This window comes from Pleurodeles waltl, chromosome 7, assembly GCF_031143425.1.
Source record: "Pleurodeles waltl isolate 20211129_DDA chromosome 7, aPleWal1.hap1.20221129, whole genome shotgun sequence".
Lineage (NCBI taxonomy): Eukaryota > Metazoa > Chordata > Amphibia > Caudata > Salamandridae > Pleurodeles > Pleurodeles waltl.
The window spans coordinates 179776299-179799333 of NC_090446.1; the positions used below are offsets into that span (position 1 = coordinate 179776299).

The following is a 23035-nucleotide window of genomic DNA, read 5'->3' on the forward strand; positions in this document are numbered from 1 at the left end:
TGCCGCACACAGAGGTTAAGAGAGTGTGCAGACTCCTTGAGAAATAGTCGCCAGCTATCACTACTCCAGATCAGACTGCCTCTATGGGCCTAGCTGCATTATAGGCTTTTGAGCCAGCGACCTGCTAATTTATGCCTCCTGGTCTTTGCAGGGGGGTGGGTGGGGGAAGGGGGGGGGGGGCAATGTGTATGCCATGTCTCATTAGTATGTGAAAAGATAAAAGTGCTGCTAAACATCTTGTACCGCATAACACCATTGGGTCTGCAGCTTTTAGTTCCACATTGTCAGGATATCAGTGTGTGATTGCTGCCTCTTCACATCAACTTCTTCCCACCAGGCCTGGTTTCAGACCTTGGAGCCCTAAGGCAGGTTGCATTGTAGCACATGTGAGGACGGACGTACGTACATGAGCAGATATGCCCCTGTAATATCTACCGCAGGCATCTCCAACAAGTAGTTTGTGAGCTACTGGTAGCTCACAAGCTACCTATAGGTAAATCTCCTGTGTGCATCCCAGCCTACTGAATTAAAAGCTTTTGCTTGTGTGAATTAATATATACATATCAATATTGAAACGTGTGTACTCAAAATGAAAATGTGTGTATCTTTGGAACTCCTAAGCTGATGTTGGAGAAAAAATGGTTGAATTTCTAAAATATATTTAAAGCTGATATTTAAGTGATACATCATTTGGGAGATGTAACACTAATATTATTACCTTGGTGCCAAGGTGTAGAGAACTGGTTTCTGGTTGTAGTAGCCCCCCCCCCCCCCCCCAAACCTTTTGCCTGGTTTTTAGATACAACTTTGAGTGAAGTGCACTGGGTTCCTGCTAACCAGGTCCCCAGTGCCAGTGTTCCTTTCCCCAAAACAAGACACCTGGTCACTTGATCCCCAAGTGACCTGGCCATGTAGCACCTCTGTAAGTCTCTAGTAAATGGTACCACTAGTACCTAGGGTATGGCTACTGAGGAGAGCCCCTAAGAGTTGCAGCACATCTTGCACCACTCTAGGGGACCTACCACCAAACGTATGCAGACTGCCATTTCAAGCTGAGTATCTTGGTACAGACAAGAGTGAAAACACAACATGTCACACATCCCTGTGTCCCCTAACACTGCATGTAATATTTGTAAGTCCCCCTACAGCAGGCCTGACAGCCCTAAGGCAGGGTGCATTATTAATACATGTAAGGGCATATCTGCAAGAGCCCCTGCTATGTCTTTGTTGTTTCTTAGACATAGTAAGTGGACAGGGAAGTCATTTTAAATGCACGTGCTGGACACTGGTCAATATGAGTTCCCCAGCTATATGATGGCTTCACTGAAGATAGGGGTATTTGGTATCAAACTTCTAGTATTGAATCCATTGATGGGTTTATCAATACATGCAGCCAGAGTGCACCTTAGAGGTGCCACTGGAAAACCTACCAGCCTCTAGTGTGCTCGCTGAGGCACACTAGCTTGAGGCAGTCTGCTACCACCAGGCATGAATCTGACCCCTCCTAAGATGAAAGCCTTTGTTCTTAGTGGGCAAACACAAAGCCTGCTCTGGGAGGGGGTTTACTCACCCCTGCCTAACAGGATGACCTGCAAATCTGCATTCCAAGGTAGTAAGACTCAAAGAAGCCCACCACCCTTGGTATGCAAACCTGGCTTCCATCACAAGGGAAATGCCGACCCCCTGTTGCCCTAAGGCCCATTTGGCACCTGGACATATGGGACATTTCATATTCATAAAGGTGTGTATACCCCTCCGATCAGTCCCACCCCTAAGGTGAGCTGCCTGATGTGGACACTATATTTCAGAATCTGCCATCTTGGTGTCCACAGATTTAGGAACTTTGGGACAGGGTTATGCCCACTTCCCACAGGAAGTAGTCATATAGGGGGTATAGTGACCTCAAGGGTAAGTAGCCTATTGGCTACTACCCTACACTCCCTTGAACGCCCCTGCATTCAGTATTTAGGGGACCCTCTGGCACCAGAGAAGCATATCCTGGTGACCTAAGAAGAGCAAGGACACTGAAGAGCCACAAAAGCAAAAGAGGAGAAAAGAAGCAGCTGACCTGGTACCAACCCCGACGGCTTGTCTCCACCCCTCGTAGAAATCTGCAGTAAAGTCGACTCGTCCTGCAGGTGTGTCTCCAGAAACTCAGGACGATTGCCTGCCTCTGAAAAAGACCTCCCGTCAACAACGGATCTGAACAGCGAATCTGTTCTCCAGCAAACTCCAAAGAAGGGACTCTAAAGCCTCCGAAATCATCTTAACCCGACACCTGAAGTCACCACTGCACCCGCCGTCTCCAACGAAAGATGAAGTGGACCTCCAGTGCCAACAAGGTTCCCCAGCCCTCTAGAGTCCAAATCCATCGTGATTTCACCCCTCCTGGACTCCCTGACAACCCCAGCAGCCTCTGCGTGTAGCCCTCCTCTATCACAACTGCTCCGGTAAGGAAAACCCAACGCCCGAAGGCACCTCTGCACCCATCGCTCCTGTGTCGTGGAGAAGAGGACCAAAGGTGCCTACCTGTGCCTGAGAATTGTGAGGCCCAAGCCCCGCTGTTGATTCAGCCCAACTGGCTTCCTGGTCAGAGCCTCTTTTCACAGTGACTGGTCTCCTTTGAAATGCATTGGGCACCCAATGCCGTTTTGCACCCTACATCCGGCTGCTCCGAGCCACTGGTGATGTGCTACTGGTGCTGCCTTGGACCTTGCCCACCACTCACCTTATCTCCTGGAGATTGGTCTTATAAGTCACCGTACTCTACCTATTTGCAAAATTTGTTCTTCCTCCCATTGTAAAACATTGCAGATTTTAGAAATTGCAGTGTCCACTTTTGAAAGTAGAAATAATTTAGATTTAAAAACGAACTTACCTGAACAATTTTTCTCCAATGCCTAAACATTTATAAAGATACTTGCTATTTTTATAAATTGTTGTGGATCTCCTTTTTGAGTCGTGTGTCTCATTTATTGACCATTGTATGAGCTACTCCCCTGCATCTGCAGGCACCAAAAGCAGCTGTCCGGTCTATCGTGTTTTGGACCATCAGGTCCACTGAGGGAGCAACCTGCCAGGAAGAGGTCACCGAGGTTCTAGGAGGTCAGTCCCATCTCTCCCTCCTCCCCTCCCCAAAGCGATTTGCGAGATGCTGATGCCTCCAGGAGTCCTACGGCTCCAGGAGTCCCACGGTACCAGAGCAGTTGCAGCAGCCAAGGCTTGTTGTGTCCAGTCCGGACACTAGCACCGAGGAAGAGTGACCAGCATGTCAAGGGACTTCAGGGACAGTGAGACCAACGTCAAGATCGGCCCGCCCAGCTGTCCTGTTTGCTCCTCTTCTGCTGAACCGGTGACAAAAGTGAAAACCCCTGACTGCTGCAACCTGCCGGCCAAAACACATATGCATTCGAGCCTCTCGGCCCGCGTTCACAGGAAGCAATGGTGTCTACATGGTCCAGACACCCTGAAAAGCTGAGCTCCCCTTTGGGTTCGGCAGTAATGGTCCTCCAGTCCCTGCCTGCAGCCGCTTCTCCAGAAGACCAAGAACCATGGAAGCCTCTGTCAGTGCGACCCTGCAGTGCAAAGCACCACTGCACCCGAGCCCCACAGCCAGAGTACGAGTGAACCAATGGTATCTCTAGCGCCCAGAGACCCTCAAGGCCTGAGCCTTTTTTTGGTTCAACTGGATTGGCACTGCAGTCCTCGCTTGCAGCCTCTTTTTCCAGGTACCGTTCCCCATTTACTGTAACAGGTAGCCGTTGAAGCTACCGCTGCAAGAAGCACCTCTACACCCAGACACCCCAGGGCAGACAGAAGTGAACTGTTGTTGCAATCTTGGACCGTGTCCCCCTACTTACCTTAAGTCCTGAAGAACATTCCTGGAAGTCAATTGTAAGTACCTCTATGCAGTGAATGTTTCCCACATAGGATAACATTACTGCATTCAAGGCTACCACCTCAAATCTAAAAAAACAAGTGTATTTTTAAATGTTCTAAAAATCAAAATCGCTAACTCCAAAAGTACTTACCTGATTTCGATGATCTTGGTGTCTAAAAATACATAAAAATTTGTTATTTTTATAAATCGGTGTCAGATTCTTCCTTGAGTGTGTCTCTGACACAACTCAAAATTGGATCCTCAGGAATAGAACCACCCAGAATCCTACATTTCAGCAACTGCAAATGACTGTAACTCAGATGGACTGGGTGGCTAAATGGAGGACCGGGTTTTTAGGTTGGGTACAGCAGGGAAGGAGATCAGTAAACCAGGAAACAAGCAAAAACTCGTAATGATGTGAAATATGATAACGTAATCAAACAACATCCTATGTATAACCAGCTGTGCTGAAATAGAATGTGCAACCAAATTTGCAACCATACAGTGAGAGATTATTTTTAAAAGGCAACAAGCAAAATAATCATGTACTGTAAATCCGTTCTGGATCAAAGCTGTTAAACACAAAACACACATCAATGAGACTAGCAACTAGCGGAGACAACGACAAATAAATCACTGAAGAGAATTGTTCATATGTTCCCACCCTGATTTTTTTTTTTGAAATAATGAATCGTCTCTGCACAATCAAATACCAATAAGAGGTCAAGGTTCCCCTCTTCTGTATTAAGAGTCTGGAAAAAAATGTCTCTCACAAAAAGAAGAATACTCTGTAAAGAGGGCAAATAGGTAATATCCTATGAAAAAAGGAAATAAAATAACAAGTCCAAGAGGTCTGACCGTAGCATTTTTTTCCCAGTATCTGAAAACCGTACGTGACTGCCCTGAAATTCCATCTCCTTGGTGCCTACAGGAAGGCATTGACACCACAAAGACAGCGTATCGAAGAAAGGCATGCACGTGCTGCTCTCAACACTAGGAGCTGAGACCCAGAAACAAGGAAACAAATGAATGCCAAGAACTGCCGGCAACTCAAAAATGCAAACAAAATAAAACCCTCCGTGGCCAGCGCCAGAGAGAAAATTACGCCCTCTACTCAGCCACAGTAGCCTCTACCAGATGCACTGGAACTGGTCGTCAGGAAACAAGGTACTCAATGCGGAATGGGCACAAGCGGAACAACTCCTCACAGTCCTGCTTCCTGACTCTGTGTGGGCCATAAATACCTAACGATTCCATTTGATTAGCCTGAGCTGCACGACCTTCCTACCACAAAATAGAGCACTTGGGATTATTAAAGAAAGCACCAGCAAATCAATAAGGGTCATCTGGACTATTTACATAGTGTACCACTTTAGGTGCACTACGTAAATAGCAAGCCTCCTACACCTAGATAGAAACTTGTTCAGGGTTTTAGGTGAGAAGATGGAAAGCTGAAAGTCAATAGACCTATCTCTGCTTCCCCCATGGATCCAATGCCCTCCTGAACAAAGATCATAAAAGACAGGTGTAGACAACATTATCTCCATTTACAACAAAAAGAAAGAAGAGGTAATAAGATCATAATTCCTTTCAGTGGATGCACAGTAGCTCCTAAAATTGAATCTTCAGCATGAGGTCTCTATAAACATAAAATACCTGTTAGGTAAGTCCACCATTCTAGCTTATGTTGTTAGGAAGAGCATGGGCTCCTGCCATGAGTGTGAGCTAAAGGACAGCCAGCTTGTTCTACAAATGGAGGCCCCCCTCCCCTTTTTCTGAACTTGTTTGGTCAAAATCTAACATGAAATTTCAGTTCTGCTGCATGGATCCTCTGTAACTGACAATGGACAGGCTTTGCAAGTTAAAACTGCCCCCGGATCTCAATGTTTCTTCATCATCTTCCAGCTTCACTCTGCTGCTGGAAGTTCTGTCTAGTGTTATGTATCTTGGAAGACTGTACATGAATCATTCAGGAAGTGAGGATCATGTTCCTGCTCAAGACCTTTTGCTAAAAGTGGAGAACATTCTATGCTTGGTGCAGGAGTTTGGTCTTTAACTTATTTTCGCAAAGCTGCATAAGGTCCCACTCTAATGTCATCAATTAGCGGACTCTCTGGCCTGAGATATGCCTTCATAAGGCTTCATGTGACTATTATCACTAGATACAATTTGCAAACTGGAGTTCTTGCATTTTAAGAAAGAAATGATGAGATGCCTCTTTCTATCTCTTCTTCTAATGGTATATCCATGTCCAACATTAGAACTTTTTTTGCAATAAACTTTATTACAGATTAGTAAGAATTAGGAGCGGCAAACATTTAAATATCCACATACTGTCATTTAACAGCTTGTCTCCCTTACCCCTTTCCCACTTGTACAGTCCTATTCCTTTTCCCCCCTTCCATGCATTATGACTGCACCCCATCATTCACTGCACCATTTACTATTCTTCATTCCCTGATGTGTTTTCCCATACAACAATTGATTAACATTAGAACTTTACATCGTACTTTCTAAACTCATGGTCTCTCCCTTATAATCGATTCTTAAGTCAGGCATCAAATCCATTACCTGTCTTTTATGCTGACAGTGATATCAGCAAGACATACTTGAATTGCAATTACTAATGAGCCCCAGTCCTGCCTAAAGTCAAAGGGATGTTATTACCTTACTTCTAGGTAATACAAAAAGTACTGAGTTTCAGCTCTGTGATACCATCGTCTTACCAGCATTCTTTCCAAAACATGACCCAGAGGGAGAGCGACCTTGGCAGGTCTTGACATTGATGTGGTTAAAGTTTTTTAATGGGCAGAAGAAAACCTTTTAGAACTAGGGATCAGTTGTTTGCAGCCTTTGGAAAGGTAGAGGCCAGGCGGTCTCCAAGCTAGGTTTATCTTGGTGGATGGTTGACCGTCCCTCCCAGTGCCACTCAAAGACAGGAACAGTGTTTTCGGGAAGAGAAGCAGCACTGTTGCAGGGGTACCACTGCTGGGCATCCGTTGTGTGGCGACATTGACAAGCAGCCACACCCTTGACAAGTATTGCCTCCTTCCCAATAAGACCAGACACTTGTCCAACATACTACGAGCAATACATTGTCATCTTTTTATAAGGGGAGTCTCTTCCTAACTTCCCTTTTAGTAATGTACCATTTACCAGTATTCATTCATGTTTCCAAATCAATCAGAGCTTGAGCTGAAAAGGGTATTTAACTTTACTCAGAGTTAAATAGCAATGGTACAATCCATGGATTAACACAAGACCTTCCCACTTCCCCTTCCAAGTCTCTAACAATATTCTGCACCCACTTGTACTATGAAAACCAGAGGTTTGATTGCCGCTTGTGCAAGGTGATCAGAGCACATCCACTTGATGGGCTGAGATTTAAGCAACCATTAATGAAGTTCTGCATGTACTAAATTCTGATAGTGTGTATTAGTGCTGCCAACATGTACTTAGTATTTTCAGCCATATAAGGAGGATTCAGGCATATGATCTATTACAGGTGCTTATGCCAAACGACTGTTTTTAAAGGTAAGTAACTTCTTCTTTCAGTTATCCTACATAGAAGAGTTGAAGAACATAACGTTGAGCAGAACGTGGACTAATCTTGATCCTTTCCAGAGCCCTGAAACACTGCTTGATGTAAATAGATCTCTGAATGAGAATGAGATGACATTATCCAATTTCCTAAACATAATGAGGCAATATGAAGACCTGCCACCTCCTTTTTGTTGAGCTATTTCCGGGTTGCCTTCATCGTCACATAGGTTTCCCGAGATGCTTTTGTGCCTTTGAGCTCTTTGAGAGAATACGTGCTGTGGAAAATTCTGTGAGATTTTCATTGCTTGAAATGACAGAAGAAATGCCTCTCTGCGTTTTTCATCCGTCTGAGGTTAACTGAATGACAGCTGCAGAGTTTGGTAATAATAAATGATACTTAAGCACCTAATGACAATTCACTTTATGTGAGTATTTATAGAGGGCATAGCTGTGTTGTCTCAATAATCCAACAGTCGGAAGCTACCATGGTAAAAATATATTTTTAAGTTATGTTTGATACTGATGTATAAAATGTTTCTAAGAGCAGATATGGTATCGGAGGCACGGAGACATCAAGAGCTATAGTTGGATCATACAGTCTAGTTATGTGTAAACCTGGAGTAGACTATCAGTCCCCAGATCACACATTAGTGTGGTGAGATGAATGTATCTCATAGACACTTTACTGTCTTCATTTTGAGATAATTCAGAGCCTCCTCATTGCTTTCAGATTGTAGTCAATGACTACCTCAACGCCTCAATATCAAGATACTTCAGAATGAGTCACTGTGATATTCAAGAGATGCCTCATTACATCAGTATGAATATGACATCAATAGCTTGTGTGTAAAATAATCTACAGCTGGGTCCGTGTCTCAATATTAAGACGTATGTGCCTGGCTTAGCCGTGAGAAATTGGAGGGTGCTCAGTGCCTTGTTTTCGGATATTCTAAAACTGATACTTTTTTCAATTTCAGGCAATCTTTCAGTTGATCATGTGCTTTGAAATCGGAATAATCCAGAGCTGCCTCTGTGTTGATAGAGGGATTATTTACAGTGGTGAATGGTTTGTGCTTTGAATTCAGAATGGTTAACATTTTCTCATATGCCTTCAATTGGATGTATGACGGCTCAGTGCACTGTACATATTGCCTCATCTTATGTATGTGTCCTGGATGCTTTGCAGAGTTTACTGGGACCTGGATATTCAGACCAACGCAGTTATAAAGCAAAAGGGACCATCTGAAGTACTGACTCCACACCCAGAAGTTGAGCTGCTCCGATCCCAGCTCATTCTGAAACTGAGGCAGCATTACCGTGAGCTGTGCCAGCAGAGAGAGGGTGAGCCAAGTGTTACACTCTCCTCTTTTCAACATTTTACCTACTGTAGACGGCTCTCCATTTTTCTATTTTTCCAACCCTCTTTTTTTCTCTTCTTCAATGTGTCTCATTCAGTGCCATTCTCTGCTCGCTCTCTCCATTCGCCCATCATTTCCCCTTCCTTTATCACTCTTCTCACCTAGATGAAATATCTTCCTTTGCATTGAGATAGAGTTCTTCAAAAGGGCTGTTCTAAATCTGACAAATGGTAGAATCTCTCCCTTTTGCTGGTAGTAGGCGTTCCTAGAGTGATTCATTTTTAATCCTATGTTTTTCCACTGCTCACCACTTACTGGGCAGATAAATTGGCAAACTATATCATCTCTGTCTCGTTTATTTTTTGTGGTCTGTAGGTGGGGCAACATACCAAACAATTAACTTTCCCCTCTCTCATCTGTCTGGAGAGCTCCATTGTTAATTTTCTATTCTGCACTTCACTAATTTTAATGTCCTTTCATTTTGTTTGTTTCTGTAGGGATTGAGCCACCACGAGAATCTTTTAACCGTTGGTTATTGGAGCGCAAAGTGGAAGATAAAGGTCCAGACCCTCTTCTGCCTAGTGACTGTGACCCTGTAGTCTCTCCATCCATGTTTCGTGAAATCATGAATGATATTCCAATAAGGTACTGATGACACAGGGTGGGTATTGGGCCTTCACTATCTCACCTGAAGTGTATCAAGAGATGCATAGAGGCTTCATAAGACATGCATTTCTTGACCACAGTTACATGCAGCTGGTGTGTGAAGCTAAAGCTGGCACAGAGGCTGTGTTCAGGAACTAAATATGCACAAGTCGGTCCCTTAAATATGTAGGCTGTATTTCCCATTTAACATTGCTGGACTTCACAGGGCTCATAAATGCACATGATCACTATGGACAAGGTGTTCTAGTTAGGTGATTTCAAGAGGGTCTTATATTGATCTGTGTTCTGGTGTTGGTGCTAGTATCTTAAAGTAAACTTGTATTAATGGTTCTTTGGCTTGAGGCACAGGAGAGACTCTAATTCTCTCCTTTCTTGTCACTTTACTCTTCTCTCTTCCCAGGATTGTCACCTGGTCTTTTAAGGATGGGGATAAAGTGTAATTTGAATTTCTTTGCAGAGTCTGACTATTAAAATCTTCTGTAGGTTGTCTCGTATTAAATACAGAGAAGAGGCGAAGCGACTACTTTTTAAGTATGCAGAAGCTGCAAAAAGGCTGATTGAATCCAGGTAGGATCTAGTTTTTTTTCAGTTGTAACTTATATTAATATTTAAATAATCATGAACCGTTAAGTTACTTGGTACGTAATAAGGAATACAATCGCAAATATTTCCAACAGTTTCTGAAAAATAATTCTGCATACTAGGCGGACAAGGAGAGGAGGAAAGACACATTTTCCAGCATTGAATTTTCATAAATTCACAAGCATTCATCATTTTCAATAGCCACGCACGCAATTAACCAATACAGTTCTATTACTGGAGTCACTGACGATGGCCCCCTTGGCGTGGCAGAGATGTTTTTTTTGGATACTCAGTGTATTATCAGTTCATATGTTTGGTGACAAAGGGGTTTTTCACACATTTGTAGCTGAAAAACAAGTCTGGTGCTTGGAGGAAATGAATTAAAGGTTTTTCAAAGTGGCTGAATGCATGAGTCCTGAAACTTGTCGTCCTATCCTGTGGAAGGCAAATCCTCAACATGTTTGCAAGTGATGGCGGTGGTTTAAGTCCATCTGTGCAGGTCAGGGGTTCCAGTTTTCCCTTACCTCCATGATTGGGTGTTGAAGGCGAGATCGTCCCAGGGAACTGGCGCCCACCTTCAGACTACAGTGCACCTCCTGCATTCGATGTGGCTAGCTATCAGTGTGACAAAGTCACACCTGCCTCCCGCTCAGATGATTCTTTTCACCTGAGCCATTCTGGACACAGTGCTGTTCTGTTCATATACTCCGGAGTGGCGAGTATGGGATATTGAGGCTATGATTCTGATGTTTCGACCTCTATCTTGGATTTCAGTGAGACTGACTCTGAGGCTGCTGGGCCTCATGGTCTCCTGCATCCACCTGGTAAAGCACGGCCACTGGTATATGCCAGCTCTGAAGTCCCAGTGGGTGCAGCATCAGAGGAATCTTCAGGATCTTGTTCAGATATTGGAGAGCACTGCACAAAAGAGCTGCAGTGGTGGCTGAGAAACCACGATTGGGTCAGCAGCAGCCACCTCATCCTTCCCTTCACAGATCGCATAGTGATGATGTGTCATTACTGGGTTAGGGCGACCATCTGGGAGTGGCGGAGAACACAGGACTCCGGTCTCCAGCAGATGCTCAGCTCCACATAAACAAATCACTCTCAACTCCACCAAGTTGACCATCGATCAACGGGAGGCTGAATCATGTGTTCATGTACAACATTCCCGCCATGCGGTTCTGCAACAAACAGGGTGAAGTTGATTCTTATACCCTGTGCAAGGAAGTACTGCGCCTCTGGACATGGCTGGAACATCAGGAAAGTTTCCTGGTAATACAACACCTGGCAGGCTCTCTAAATGCCAGGGCCGACAAACTCGCCCCCCCGATGCTTTGCAGATCACTAAGGGTGTCTCCATCTGAAGGTGATGCAGTGTCCCTTCCCTTACTGTGGAGACCATTGCTTAGATCTATTTCCCACCGCAGAGAACACAGAATGCCGGCACTTCTGCTCTTTGGAGCTTACAAAGCAGTGCTAGCTCTGAGACACAATTCATCCTGAGTGGGGCTCGAGACTCCTGTATGCATTTCCGCCAATAACATTCCTGACCTCAGTTCTGAAGATCAGGACAGACCATGCTCAAGTCATTCTAGTGGCTCTGGATTGGGCATGAACATTATGGTATCCTGAGTTCCTGAGCTTGAGCATTTTTCCTCTGATCAAGCTGCCCCTTTGGGCGGATCTCCTTTCACCGCAACAGGGCAGGGCCCTGCATCTGAACCTATGCGCGCTCCTCCTTCATGTGTGGAGATGGAGCGTAAGCAGTTGAGTCTTCGATCTCCCTCCTAAAGTTTGTGATTTAATCTTGACATCCAGGAATTTATCAACAAAAACTGTATATGCCTACCGTTAGGACAAGTTTGAGGCTTGGTGCTCTGAAAAACACATTGTAGGAAAGTGCTTCTTTTTGACATGGTTACCCCAACACTTTTTGCCTGGAATCAGTTGTGATTTTGATTGAAAATGCACTGAGTTCCTTCTAACCAGCTCCCCAGTGCCAGATCACTTTCTCTAAATTGTACATTTGTTTCCCCAATCGGCAAATCCCTTAGCACCCTCTGTAAGTCTCTAGCAAATGGTACCTCTGGTGCCTAGGGTCTGAGGTGCTAAAGAGGGTCCCTAAGGGCTGCAGCACAAATTGTGCCACCCTAAGGGGCTCTTTGCCAAGCATATGACAGGCTGCCATTGTAGGCTGCTTGTCTTGGTGCAGACAAAAGTGAAAACATGACATATTGCACACCTTGTGTGCCATGTCCCCTTACACTGAATGCAATATATGTAAGTCAACCCTCTAGCAGGCTTTACAGCCCTAAGACAGGGTGCATCACATTACATATGAGGACATATCTTCACAAGCAGATATTCACCTACTATGTCTTTTTTTCAATCCTCAGACATATTAAGGTACCAGTGAAGCCATTTTAAATGTGTGCTCTGGACACTGGTCACTAGGAGTTCCCCAGCTACATGATGGCTCCTCTGAAGGTAGGGATGTTTGGTATCAAACATCTCGTATTGGTGAATCCACCCTGATGCCAGTGTTGGATTTGCCAATACATGCACCCAGAGGGCATCTTAGAGGCGCCACCTGAAACCCTGCCAGCATCTGGTGTGCTCACTGACTGGTTTCTACCAGCCTGCCACTCAAGACATGGTTGTGACCCCCTAGGGTGAGAACCTTTTGCTCTTAGGTGGCCCAGAACGAAAGCCAGTCTGGGAGTAGGGTGTAATGCCCCCTCCCACAGGATGACAAGCTGATTAGCCTTCCAGAGTCCGAAACCTCAAAGGGCTTGTGCCTTTGAAATGCGATTCTGACCCCCCTCCCAAGAGTGGAAGCCACCCCTGTCTAGAGGTCATTAGCACCTGGACAGGTGGGAAAAGGAGCTAGTCAGGTAGGTGTGCTACTCCCAGGCTAGTACCACCCCTAAGGTGGGTTACTGGGAGGTGGACACGATTTTTCAGAAGTAGCCATCTTTCTGAATGCATAGTTAGGAATTCTGGGACAGTGTTATTCCCACTTCCAACAGCAAGTTGTCATATAGGGGGCGTAGGAACCCCAAGGGTCGCTAGCCCATTGGCTACTACCCTACACACTCCTAACACTCCTAAATTCAGAATTTAGGGGTTCCGGTGGTACCAGAGAAGTAGATCTTAACTACCTAACAAGACCAAGGACACAGAAGAGCTGCAAAAGCAGAAGAGGAGAAAAGAGGCAGCTGACCTGATAGCATCCCCTCTGGTCCGCCTACTTCCCTCTTGGAAATCTGCACCAAAGTCAACTCGTCCTGCAGCTGCTACTGCAGAAAACCTGGAAGCCATCCTGCCTTCAATAAAGTCTCAAGACCTTCTGTGAACAGTGGAGCTGTTCTCCAGCAAACTCAAAAGAAGGGAGGGCTATGAAGCCTCTGTAACTACCCAACACCCGACGTCACCACTGCATACGCCGTCTCCAACCGAGTTGAAGTGGACCACCGGTGCCAACAAGGTTCCCCTACCCTCCATAGTGTGATTCCATCATAGTTTCACCCTTCTTGGACTCCTCGACGATGCCTGCAGCTTCTACACCAGCGCCCCCTTATACTGCAACCGCTTTATTCAGAAAAACCCAACACCTAAGGACACCTCTGCACCGTCGCCCTTGAGCCATAGAAAAGAGGACCAAAGGTGTTCACCTGTGCCTGAGCATTGTGAGTCCTTAGCCCCGCTGTTGTTTTAGACTGACTTTCTCCTGCCCAGAGCCTGCATCCTCTTTCCCCAGTGACCGGTCTCCAAAGGACACATTGGACACCCGATGCTGTTTTGCACTCTGACCCCACCCCCCGTGCCGCTGAGGTTGTACTGCATTGGACCTTGCCCACTACTCACCTTAACTCCTGGAGATTGTTTGCAGAACTTGTTTTTCCCTCTATATGATAACATTGCAGAGCTCAGAAATTGCAGTGTTCACTTTTTAAATTAAAAATAATTCCTATTTAAAAACATTCTTACCGAAACGATTTTTCTCTGATTCTATTAGTAAGGAGTGAGCAACAGTTTCATTTTTATGAATAAAGGTATAACACTGAAGGAAACTAATACAATAAAACCCAGTTGGTCATGGAACCTACCCACCTCCCTCACCCAACATGCACAGATAGAACACACTACTTTACCATTATATACGCTTATTCGGTGACCTGGATTAACATGTGTATGGGGGTGGGGCAATTGGACAGCCACAGGTGTCATATGATTATTCAGAAATAGTGGCAATTGCTATGTCCACCAAACCTCGCGGAATTTCCAATCGATCATCAGTATCTTGGTGCCTGTTAGCCTTGTACTCAGTCAAGATGCTGTTCCAGTTATTGGAAATACGATATTTGTTTACCCCGAGGCTTTCCTCTCTATATAGTGAAACTCTTTTCACCTGTGTAGAGGTAAGAAGAGAGTGCGTCCAGGCCACCAGCTTTGGGGCTTCAGGTGATTTCCACATTTGAGTAATGAGTCGTTTGGCAGTCAGTAATCCTAGATCTAGGAAACGAGAGGTGACCCTGTATTTCTTGTGTCTGGTAGAGACCCAATAGGCATATTTCTCATGTGTGTATTCCTGGATGCCCTGTGCTAATAGACAGTTCAGACGTAATGTCCTGCCTGTAGCTTTGCAAGGATGTGCAAGCCCATAGCGTAGCAGCAGGTTGCATCAATACGATGACAGTGAAGGCAAGCGGCGACCTGGATACGCCTAAATTGGACATTACGTGGGATATGTATTTGGCATTCCAATAAGGGAGCCTAGTCCTTAGCTGTGCAGTACTGACAAATCGGTCTCCCAACAATGTTGTTAGGCTGTAAGTTGCTCAGTGTATTAGATGACAACCTGTCCTCATCACATAGAGGTATTGAACTGTGGATGTTCTTGTGACATGCCACCCCATTTGTTTCCTAATGATGTGAGCAGTGATTTATATAGTAGGTGTTGACCAGGGGGCATATGCCATTGATGTCTCGTATGAGGCGAGTGTGCCCTCCTGGTACAGATCATCTAGGGTGTTTAGACCAATGGTGTGCCACGTGGCCAGTTCCACTGCTGGGATGAGTTTGCCTTCCGTAAGGGTACCAAGTAGTGCTAGTCCTGGAGGGTAAAGGGAATGTAGACTGTGTGAGATGTAGACATCGGTGGTGGCAGCGATATGCCTCTCCCAGTAACAGAGAATTGGGTGTTTCTGAGTGGGTGCACGGGTGGAAGAGTTAAAGGGTAGCAGATAAGTTCCAGGCAGTCAGGGTCGTGAATGGGTCTGCTAGTTGCAAGCCGGCTAACCACTTGTTGATCCATTGAATTTGAGAGGCAAGATAGTACTGTTCTAAATTCGGTACAGCAAGTCCATCCTGTTTTTGGGGTAAGCATAGTTGCACAAGCGTTACCAGCATATGCCTTTCAAAGGAACCAAAAAAATGAGGTTGGGCTCTAAAGAGGCAGATTAGCAAAGTAATGTAGAAGGCGGGGCAGAACCAACATTTTTCAGAGTGCTACGCGTCCTGCTATCAATAATGGTACCTTAATGATTTGGCGGCACCAGTAATATTGCTGTCAAAGAGCTGGGGGAGTGATATACTGGTACACCTAGGTAATGCAGTGTATTGTTGTGTGCCGTTTAGAATGAAATGTGGCTTAGGCAACTCAGGCCTGAAGAGGAACAGGTAGCATTTTTCCCAATTGACATGCAGGCCTGAGTGGGTTACAAAATGGTTGTGTCAAAGCGATGATGTGAGGGATGGTATGTGTGTCTCTAAAATAGAAGAGACAATAGTGGGCATAACGGGAGATAGCATGAGCTGCAAGGGTATACCCCATGCTCCGCCTTATTTCCTGAATTACAATCACAAGTGTCTCAATTGCCAACGAAAAGAGTAAGGGGGAAAGCAGGCCACCTTGATGGGTGCCTCTGTATATACAGATTGGGTCTTAGATAAGAAAGCCTGTCTTGACTCTGACTAGCAGCTGGTTATATAACAGTTTCACTAAGTGAAAGGGGGGGATCGGGTCTCATAACCAGCACTCTTCATAAGCAACTGCAACTTACCCAACAACATCCTCTGGAAGACCAACCACACAAACATTGTTCCGCTTTGAGCGGCCCTCTGCATCTTCAGCCCAGCGTTCCAGATTATGTACTCTGTCCGCTACTGCCTGTAGTAAAGTCTCCATTTCTTGGAAACCTTGGCTGGAGTTTGGTAAGAGCTTGTTCTGCAGAGTGAACTTTTCCGGCCAGTTTGCGGTGTCCTGCGCGCAGCAATGTGAGATCCGCTGTCAGATTGTCTATCCTACTTTCCAGGGATACACAAGTGTTCTCCAGGGAGGCCATGATTGTTTCAACAGCTTCCAGGATGGAGTCTAACTTGTCTCTAATGGACACGGAGGGGCCCATGGGTTCCGTTGCGTCAGGTCCGCTAGTTGGCTGATCAGTGGTGACAGATGGGTGCGAGGACGCACTGTGGGTACCGTTGCGTAGGCGACCCATATGGATTTATGTTGTAGACTTGTTCCAGTGGGGGAAATGCCAAGTTGCCTTATATGGGGCCTGCTTGCCAATGCCCACTAATCTCTGCGGCCATGACAGCACGAGTAGCCCCGTATGCCCAGGAGTAGAGAAATGATATCAGATGCACGAGGCACAGCAGAATAACCCTGACGATGATGGCTCATCATGTTCACGACCTAGGGCCGAGACAGCTGGCTGGAGCAGGGTTCGAGTTGGGCCGCCGTCTGCAAAATTACCCTCAGTCTGCCTTATGCGGAGAGACCCTGTCAACTCCGGGGGCTCAGTCTATGTAGCTGGAGGTGGCATTCGGCAGTAACCGAAGCGGTAAGTAATAATTTTTCTACAAGTGCTCCCCCCGTGCGACATGCCTTACCAGTATCTTCAGACGTTACTCATGGCAGAGGCAGAATTACAGGGCCACCGTCCACACTTTTCTTCACCCACCTCTCTGGGTGGGGTCTTGAACTCTTACCAGTAGATGGCAGGAGGCAGGAAGACGGGAAGTGAGTCTGGGTGCCATTCACCTCCCGCTATTCAAGGCCTCCGCCACAGGGCCCGCGCCCTACAGATCTTGCACTCCAATGACCGATCACACAAAGGCGGTTGTGGCACCCTTTGGCTCCCGACCTCTCTGCGCTGCCTCAGAGGAGACAAATGACCGCACAGGAAGCGGGTAAGGTAGGGAGCAAGATTTGCAGTGTGCTGTATGTGTCAATGGCAGGATAACAAGCGGGGATGCAAAACAGAGCTTCCTCAGAGTGTCGGTAATCTTGGCTGCACAAGCAACACCTCTTCCTCCCAAATTTGGTCGTAACTTACTTAATGTGTTCCCCCTTTAAACCCATGCATAGCTGGCCTCTAAGACTTCTGACTTTCCTACAGAAATTCAAGCAATTATAGAGCCCATGAATGTGTCTAGTTCAGCTAGCCAAGATAACCTATCAGGAATCGTATTTGGGCTTAATAGTAGGTTTTGGGCCACACAGTTGTGTCCTTTTCCAGCAGTATGCCATATTCTTTCTTCTTGGCATGATGAAGTCACAAAAGTTAGTTTAACAAGCAATGGCAAAGGCAATAGGTCTTGCCTATGCAATTGTGTTTTAGCCATGTTATACACCAGTGTAGCTGCTGTTCCGCATGACTACATGTTAGTGGCTTGGAGTGGGATAGACTGGTGTAGAGTGGAATTGAATAGATTGGGGGTAGAGTGGAGTAGGCTAGATTGGTGTAGAGTGAGGTAGAATGGGGTAGATTATAATGCGGGAATTGGGTAGATTAGCTTGGTAGATTGGAGTGGGGTAGATTGAATTGGGGTAGAGTGGAGTGGGCTAAATTTAAGTGGAATGGGGTGGAGTGGGGTAGATTGGAGTAGGGTAGATTAGATTGGAGTGGTGTAGATGCGAGCAGGTGATTGGAGTGGAGCGGAGTACATTGGAGTGAGCGGGAGTGAGATGGATATAAATTGGATAGATTGTGGTAGATATGAGTGGGGTGGATTGAGTTGAGTAGGTTGGAGTGGAGTTGGACAGTGCTGTGGTGAGGATTGGGTGGGGTAGACTGGAGTGGTGTAGATTGGGTTGGGTAGATTGGAGTGTATAAAAGTGGGCTGAAGCAGAGTGTAGGAGATTGGGGTAAATTAGAGTGGGGAAGATTGGACGGAGTTGGGTGGGGTGGGTAAGGTAGGCCGGAGTGGGGTGGATTTGGGTTAGAGTGGACTGGAGTGGGGTAGATTTGAGTGGCATGTGGTAGTATGGAGTGAAGTGGAGTGGGGTTGAGATTGGGTGGAGTAGAATGGAGTGTGGTAGATTGGGGTAGTATGGAGTGGGGCAGATAGGGTTGATTGGGGTGGGTCTAGTGGAGTGGGTTAGATTGGAGTGGGGTGGAATGGAGTTAGATATATTGGGGTGAGTCGAGAATGGAGTGAGATACATTGGGGAGAAGTTGAGTGTAGTGGGAATGGTCCGGGTGGAGTGGGGTATATTAATTGGATTAGAGTGAGATAGATGGAAAAGGAATGACTGTAATGAGTTAGATTGGAGTGGAGTAGAGTGGGGCGGATAGATTGGGGCAGGTCAGATTGGGGTTGAGTGGGGTAGGGTAGATCGGAGGGGGGCGGCTGGGGCAGGCTGGGTTTGATTAGAATGGAGTAGGGTAGATTTGATTGGAGTGTGGTAGACTGGAGTAGGGTAGATTGGAGTGGAGTGGGTTAGATTTGGGTAGAGTGAAGTGTGGTAGAATGGAGTGGGATGGGATAGACTAGGGGAGTGGGGTAGATTGGAGTGGTGTGGGGTATATTGGGGTAGGTTTGAGTGGGGTAGAATGAATTGGAGTAGATTGGAGTGGGATAGATTGGGTGGATTATGGTGGAGTAGATGGGAGTGAAGTGTGTTAAACTGGAGTTGGGTAAAGTGGAGTGGGATAGTTTGAAGTGTGGTAGATTGGAGTGGTTTGTGGTAGATTGGAGTTGGGTAGTTTGCAGTAGGTAGACTGTAGTGAGGTGGAACGGGTTAAACTGGACTGGAGTGGGGTAGACTTGAGTGGCAGATGGTAGATTAGAGTGAAGTGGTATGTGGTAGATTGCAGTAGAGTGAGGTGGGTTTGGTAGCTTGGAGTGGATAGGCTGAAGTGGGATAGATTGGGGTGGTGTGGAACTAGTTAGATTAAAGTGGAGGGAAATAGATTAGGGTGGAGTGGGGTAGGCTGTAGTGGGATAGATTAGAGTGGGGTAAATTTGAATGGACTGGGGTAGATTGGAATTAGATAAATTAAAGAGGGATGATTGGAGTGGGTTAAATAGGTGTAGATCGGGGTGGGTTAGATTGGAGTGGAGCGAAATGGAGTGGAGTCGAGTGGGGTAGATTGGAATGTATTGGAGTGTAGTAGGGTAGAGTGGAGTTGGGTAGATTGGAGTGGGGTACACATTTGTGGAGAGAAGATGGATAGATTGAAGTGGGGTTTGGAGTGGGCTAAATTAAGTGAAGTAGATTGAAGTGTGATAGATTGGAGTGGATTTGGGTAGATTGGAGTAGATAGGGTTGGTTTGACGTACATTGGTGTGGTAGATTGGAGTAGAGGTGGGTAGACAGATGTAGATAGGAGGAGAGTGGGGCGCACATTTGAGTGGAGTGCAGTAGATCGGGGTGGAGTGGGGCCAATGGGAGTTGGGTGAGTTTGTTTGGGTTAGATTGAGTGTAGTGGTGTAGTGTGGAGTATTCATGGTGTGGTAGCGCACTGCCAATACAGAAACATATTTCAGTTGAAATGACCATTGCATTCACAATGAAATACAATTTTACTGCACATAAACAATACTGTGTGCAAATGTCATCACCTAGTGTATTGGTGTGCTTTGCTTGTATTCAAATATTTCTTTCCACCACACTTCAGTATTACAAAGAAAATGTGCTTTCTTTGTTCTAATTTTGATATATTCTGAAACATCAACACAGTTTATTTTTTATCTTGTGTGCTAGAAAAAAAGAACATCCCTTCTCATCTTACATGGGTACTCACCAGGATTGTCACATAAATTCTCTTACTTTGAAGTCAGAGAAAGAAAAATAAACACCAAGGTCCCTGGAAGAGAGAGCCTGATATTTTACCTCTGTCTTTGAATGCACAGCAGTTGTGACCAGATATAAACAAGATATAAAGGCCTGTTACTGTAAGCAAGTTTGTGGAAAAATACAGTAAACACGGTTTAGCCAACGAGAGGGAGGAGAGCTAAAGCAAATAAGGCCAGCAAATAGAAAACCAGAAAGATTGAATTACAAACCACAAAGCCAATGGTAATCAACTAGCAGAATGCATTTCTAGGTCAACTTGCTGAAAAACCCCAAGATGTCTATAGAAAACCTAGGCTGCGACTTAAAAAGGGGATACAAAGATCCACTGTGTTGTTTTCCCTGATCATTAAAAGCATTTGTAAAGCTTGTTTTAAATTGAATGTCCTAGGTAGAGGAATAGAACTGAATTTCTGTTGAACAATGTGGCATTACGGACTATTGTTCTGTGATGGACCAATGCTATATTCTATGGAAAATCACTAAGCATGTTTTATGTAAAACTCACTCTTTAAAAAAATAATTTGTAGAACATTAAGCTGCCTTTGACTCCACTGATTGTGCCCTTTTATGGGATAAATGAAGCACTTTAAAAGTACACATGGAGTTATTGTGTGCAATCCAAATGTTAAATAGTGAGACTTGGATAAGGCTAGACTTCTCTTTAAATGGACAGTTAATAAATTTAGCATTAGAAATTGATTTGATCAATGCTGTCTCCTAGCACCTTTATTACTTATTTCTGATCTCCTAAGTGCAATAGTATACCAATTCATTTTCTCCAAAAATAAATGTTTTATATGTGTGGATAACCGTATTCTGTTGACTTGAAACTCTAAGGCCTCCAAAGGAAAGTCACAGCACTCCAGAATCTGTGCACTACTAGTCAATCCAAAACCAAATGATGATAGATGCTTTTGAGTGCTTCAAAGGAGATATACCGAAATGCCCATTGTATTAGAGTGCTATTGTCTTCTGTCTCTACGAACATATTATCTGTGTTCTATATTTTTGGATTATGAGGTAAATAAATGTAGGATGCCTTGCTTTTAATATGTCAATAACTCTTGATTGACATCACTGCTGCTTTAGGAAAATGTTTATGTAATATTGCCTGTGCATTTATATTCATCTATTGGCCATTCTTAAAATCTGTCATGTAAAACTTCAATTCTATGTTTCTTCTATAATCAGCCACCACCTTGATTTTAATAGTTTTGTGACCTGTCTCCTGCAGGAGTGCCTCTCCAGATAGTAGGAAAGTGGTGAAATGGAATGTGGAAGACACTTTCAGCTGGTTAAGGCGAGACCACTTGGCCACAAAGGAGGACTACATGGTCTGTGCTATTCTGTCCCCTCTAAGAACCAAGCAGTCATTCACCTCTCTCGCTCTTTCCCACTTGCCGTTCTTCTTGTTCTACATGCCAAATTGCTGTATCTCTTTGATTCCTTTTCTAACATTTTGCATGCTTTTACTCTTTTTGACAACTTACCCCTCTTACCTTTTATCTCCTTCAATATACTGTTTGTCTATATGACTATAGTTGTCTCTACCACTCCACTCATCTATTTTTCTCGACTTTCTCTTCTACCTACATTTTTGTCCACTCGCTTTTAGTTTACTGTCAGTTCATCTTCTAATTTTTCATTTTCAGTCTCTGATTTATTCTCCTATTTAAGTTTTGCCATTTTTTACGCTCTTTTGTCTCCCTGCTTTCATTGTTGTTTTATTCTCCTCCTGCACATCCTCTTTCTAACAGTGTCTTTTTGCATTTATGGTGTGATATGAGTTGTATCTAGCGCTCCCAGTTTTCACTGTATTCATTTTGTTTACATTTGTATCTGTGTTTATCTGTTTTTATTTTATGCTCATTTTATATGCATCCATATTTAAATTGTGCTCTTGGAAAAATTAAGTTGATCCCAATATGTTTCTACATGTACTTTTTTTAAATATCTTTTTTTATTGTGTTATCCATCATTTATGTTTGAAAACATCAACATTGTAGTACAAACATATGTTTACATCCATAGATTTGTCAATTGGAAGTCGCCTCCCTTTTTAGCAAAATTTTTATTTTATTTTTAAATACACAAATCTATTACATGGAGCATTTAGGAACATTGTGGAGGGGTTTCAGCGCTCATCCTTCTAACATTCTTAATTTAGCATGTGACTTTGTTCTAGATATTCATACGGTGTAGCATAACAACGAAAAAGAACCCACAATTTGCCCATTTATGACTGACGGCATCTGTACCTGTGGGTGACACACCATCTCCTTACAATTATATAGAGTGTACTCTGCATACATTTCCAGTAAGTAGTCTTGCAGGCAGAAATATAGACCCACAGCTAGTCACCATTTTACAGTTACTATGTTTTTTCATTTGAATTATTTTCTCGATCTGTTGCCATGAGCTCCATTGCACATATTTTGAAGGCTTTGGTCCACAACAGTGAATTAGTAGAGAGAGCTAATGCTTTCTAATTTTATGCTGGTGTTAAGCAGGCTGCAAGAAGTAGTCATGTAATAAAGCTACCCACAGTAACTTTATGGAATAAATAATGTTGTTATCTATGCTCCTGAGCAAGATTGTAGGAAAGTGGATTAATATGTGATGGGGTTGTAAGACCTCACCATGTTATAATGTCACAATCTTTATCAAGGCCATTTACTTTTCTTTAGTAAAACCATTAGCTTATTTGTGGGTAGCTGTGGCACAGATTATTAAGATTTGGTCAAAGGGATGAGTGTAAAGCATTGAGAAGTACCAAAACCACAGTGTAGGAAGCTGACTTTTTATATACTATACCAAAAAGAGGTATGCTGTCCAAAGAATCCAGGGATCTCTTATAAGCGAACAGGGGCTTGCTCTAGAAATCCCAAGGTGCTCTCCTAGGGGGTAGCGTGG

At 44.5% G+C, this 23035-nt stretch overlaps 1 protein-coding gene across 1 annotated transcript in view; it reads left to right on the top strand.

The window, feature by feature from the left end:
• The window catches only part of PCIF1 (phosphorylated CTD interacting factor 1), a 136023-nt gene that overhangs the window by 41880 nt on the left and 71108 nt on the right, over positions 1 to 23035 (top strand). Inside the window, exons 6-9 of the mRNA XM_069243514.1 lie at positions 8610 to 8764; positions 9279 to 9426; positions 9931 to 10014; positions 21357 to 21456. Coding sequence (XP_069099615.1) covers positions 8610 to 8764; positions 9279 to 9426; positions 9931 to 10014; positions 21357 to 21456 — 487 coding nt within the window. The remainder of the gene's footprint in view (positions 1 to 8609; positions 8765 to 9278; positions 9427 to 9930; positions 10015 to 21356; positions 21457 to 23035) is intronic.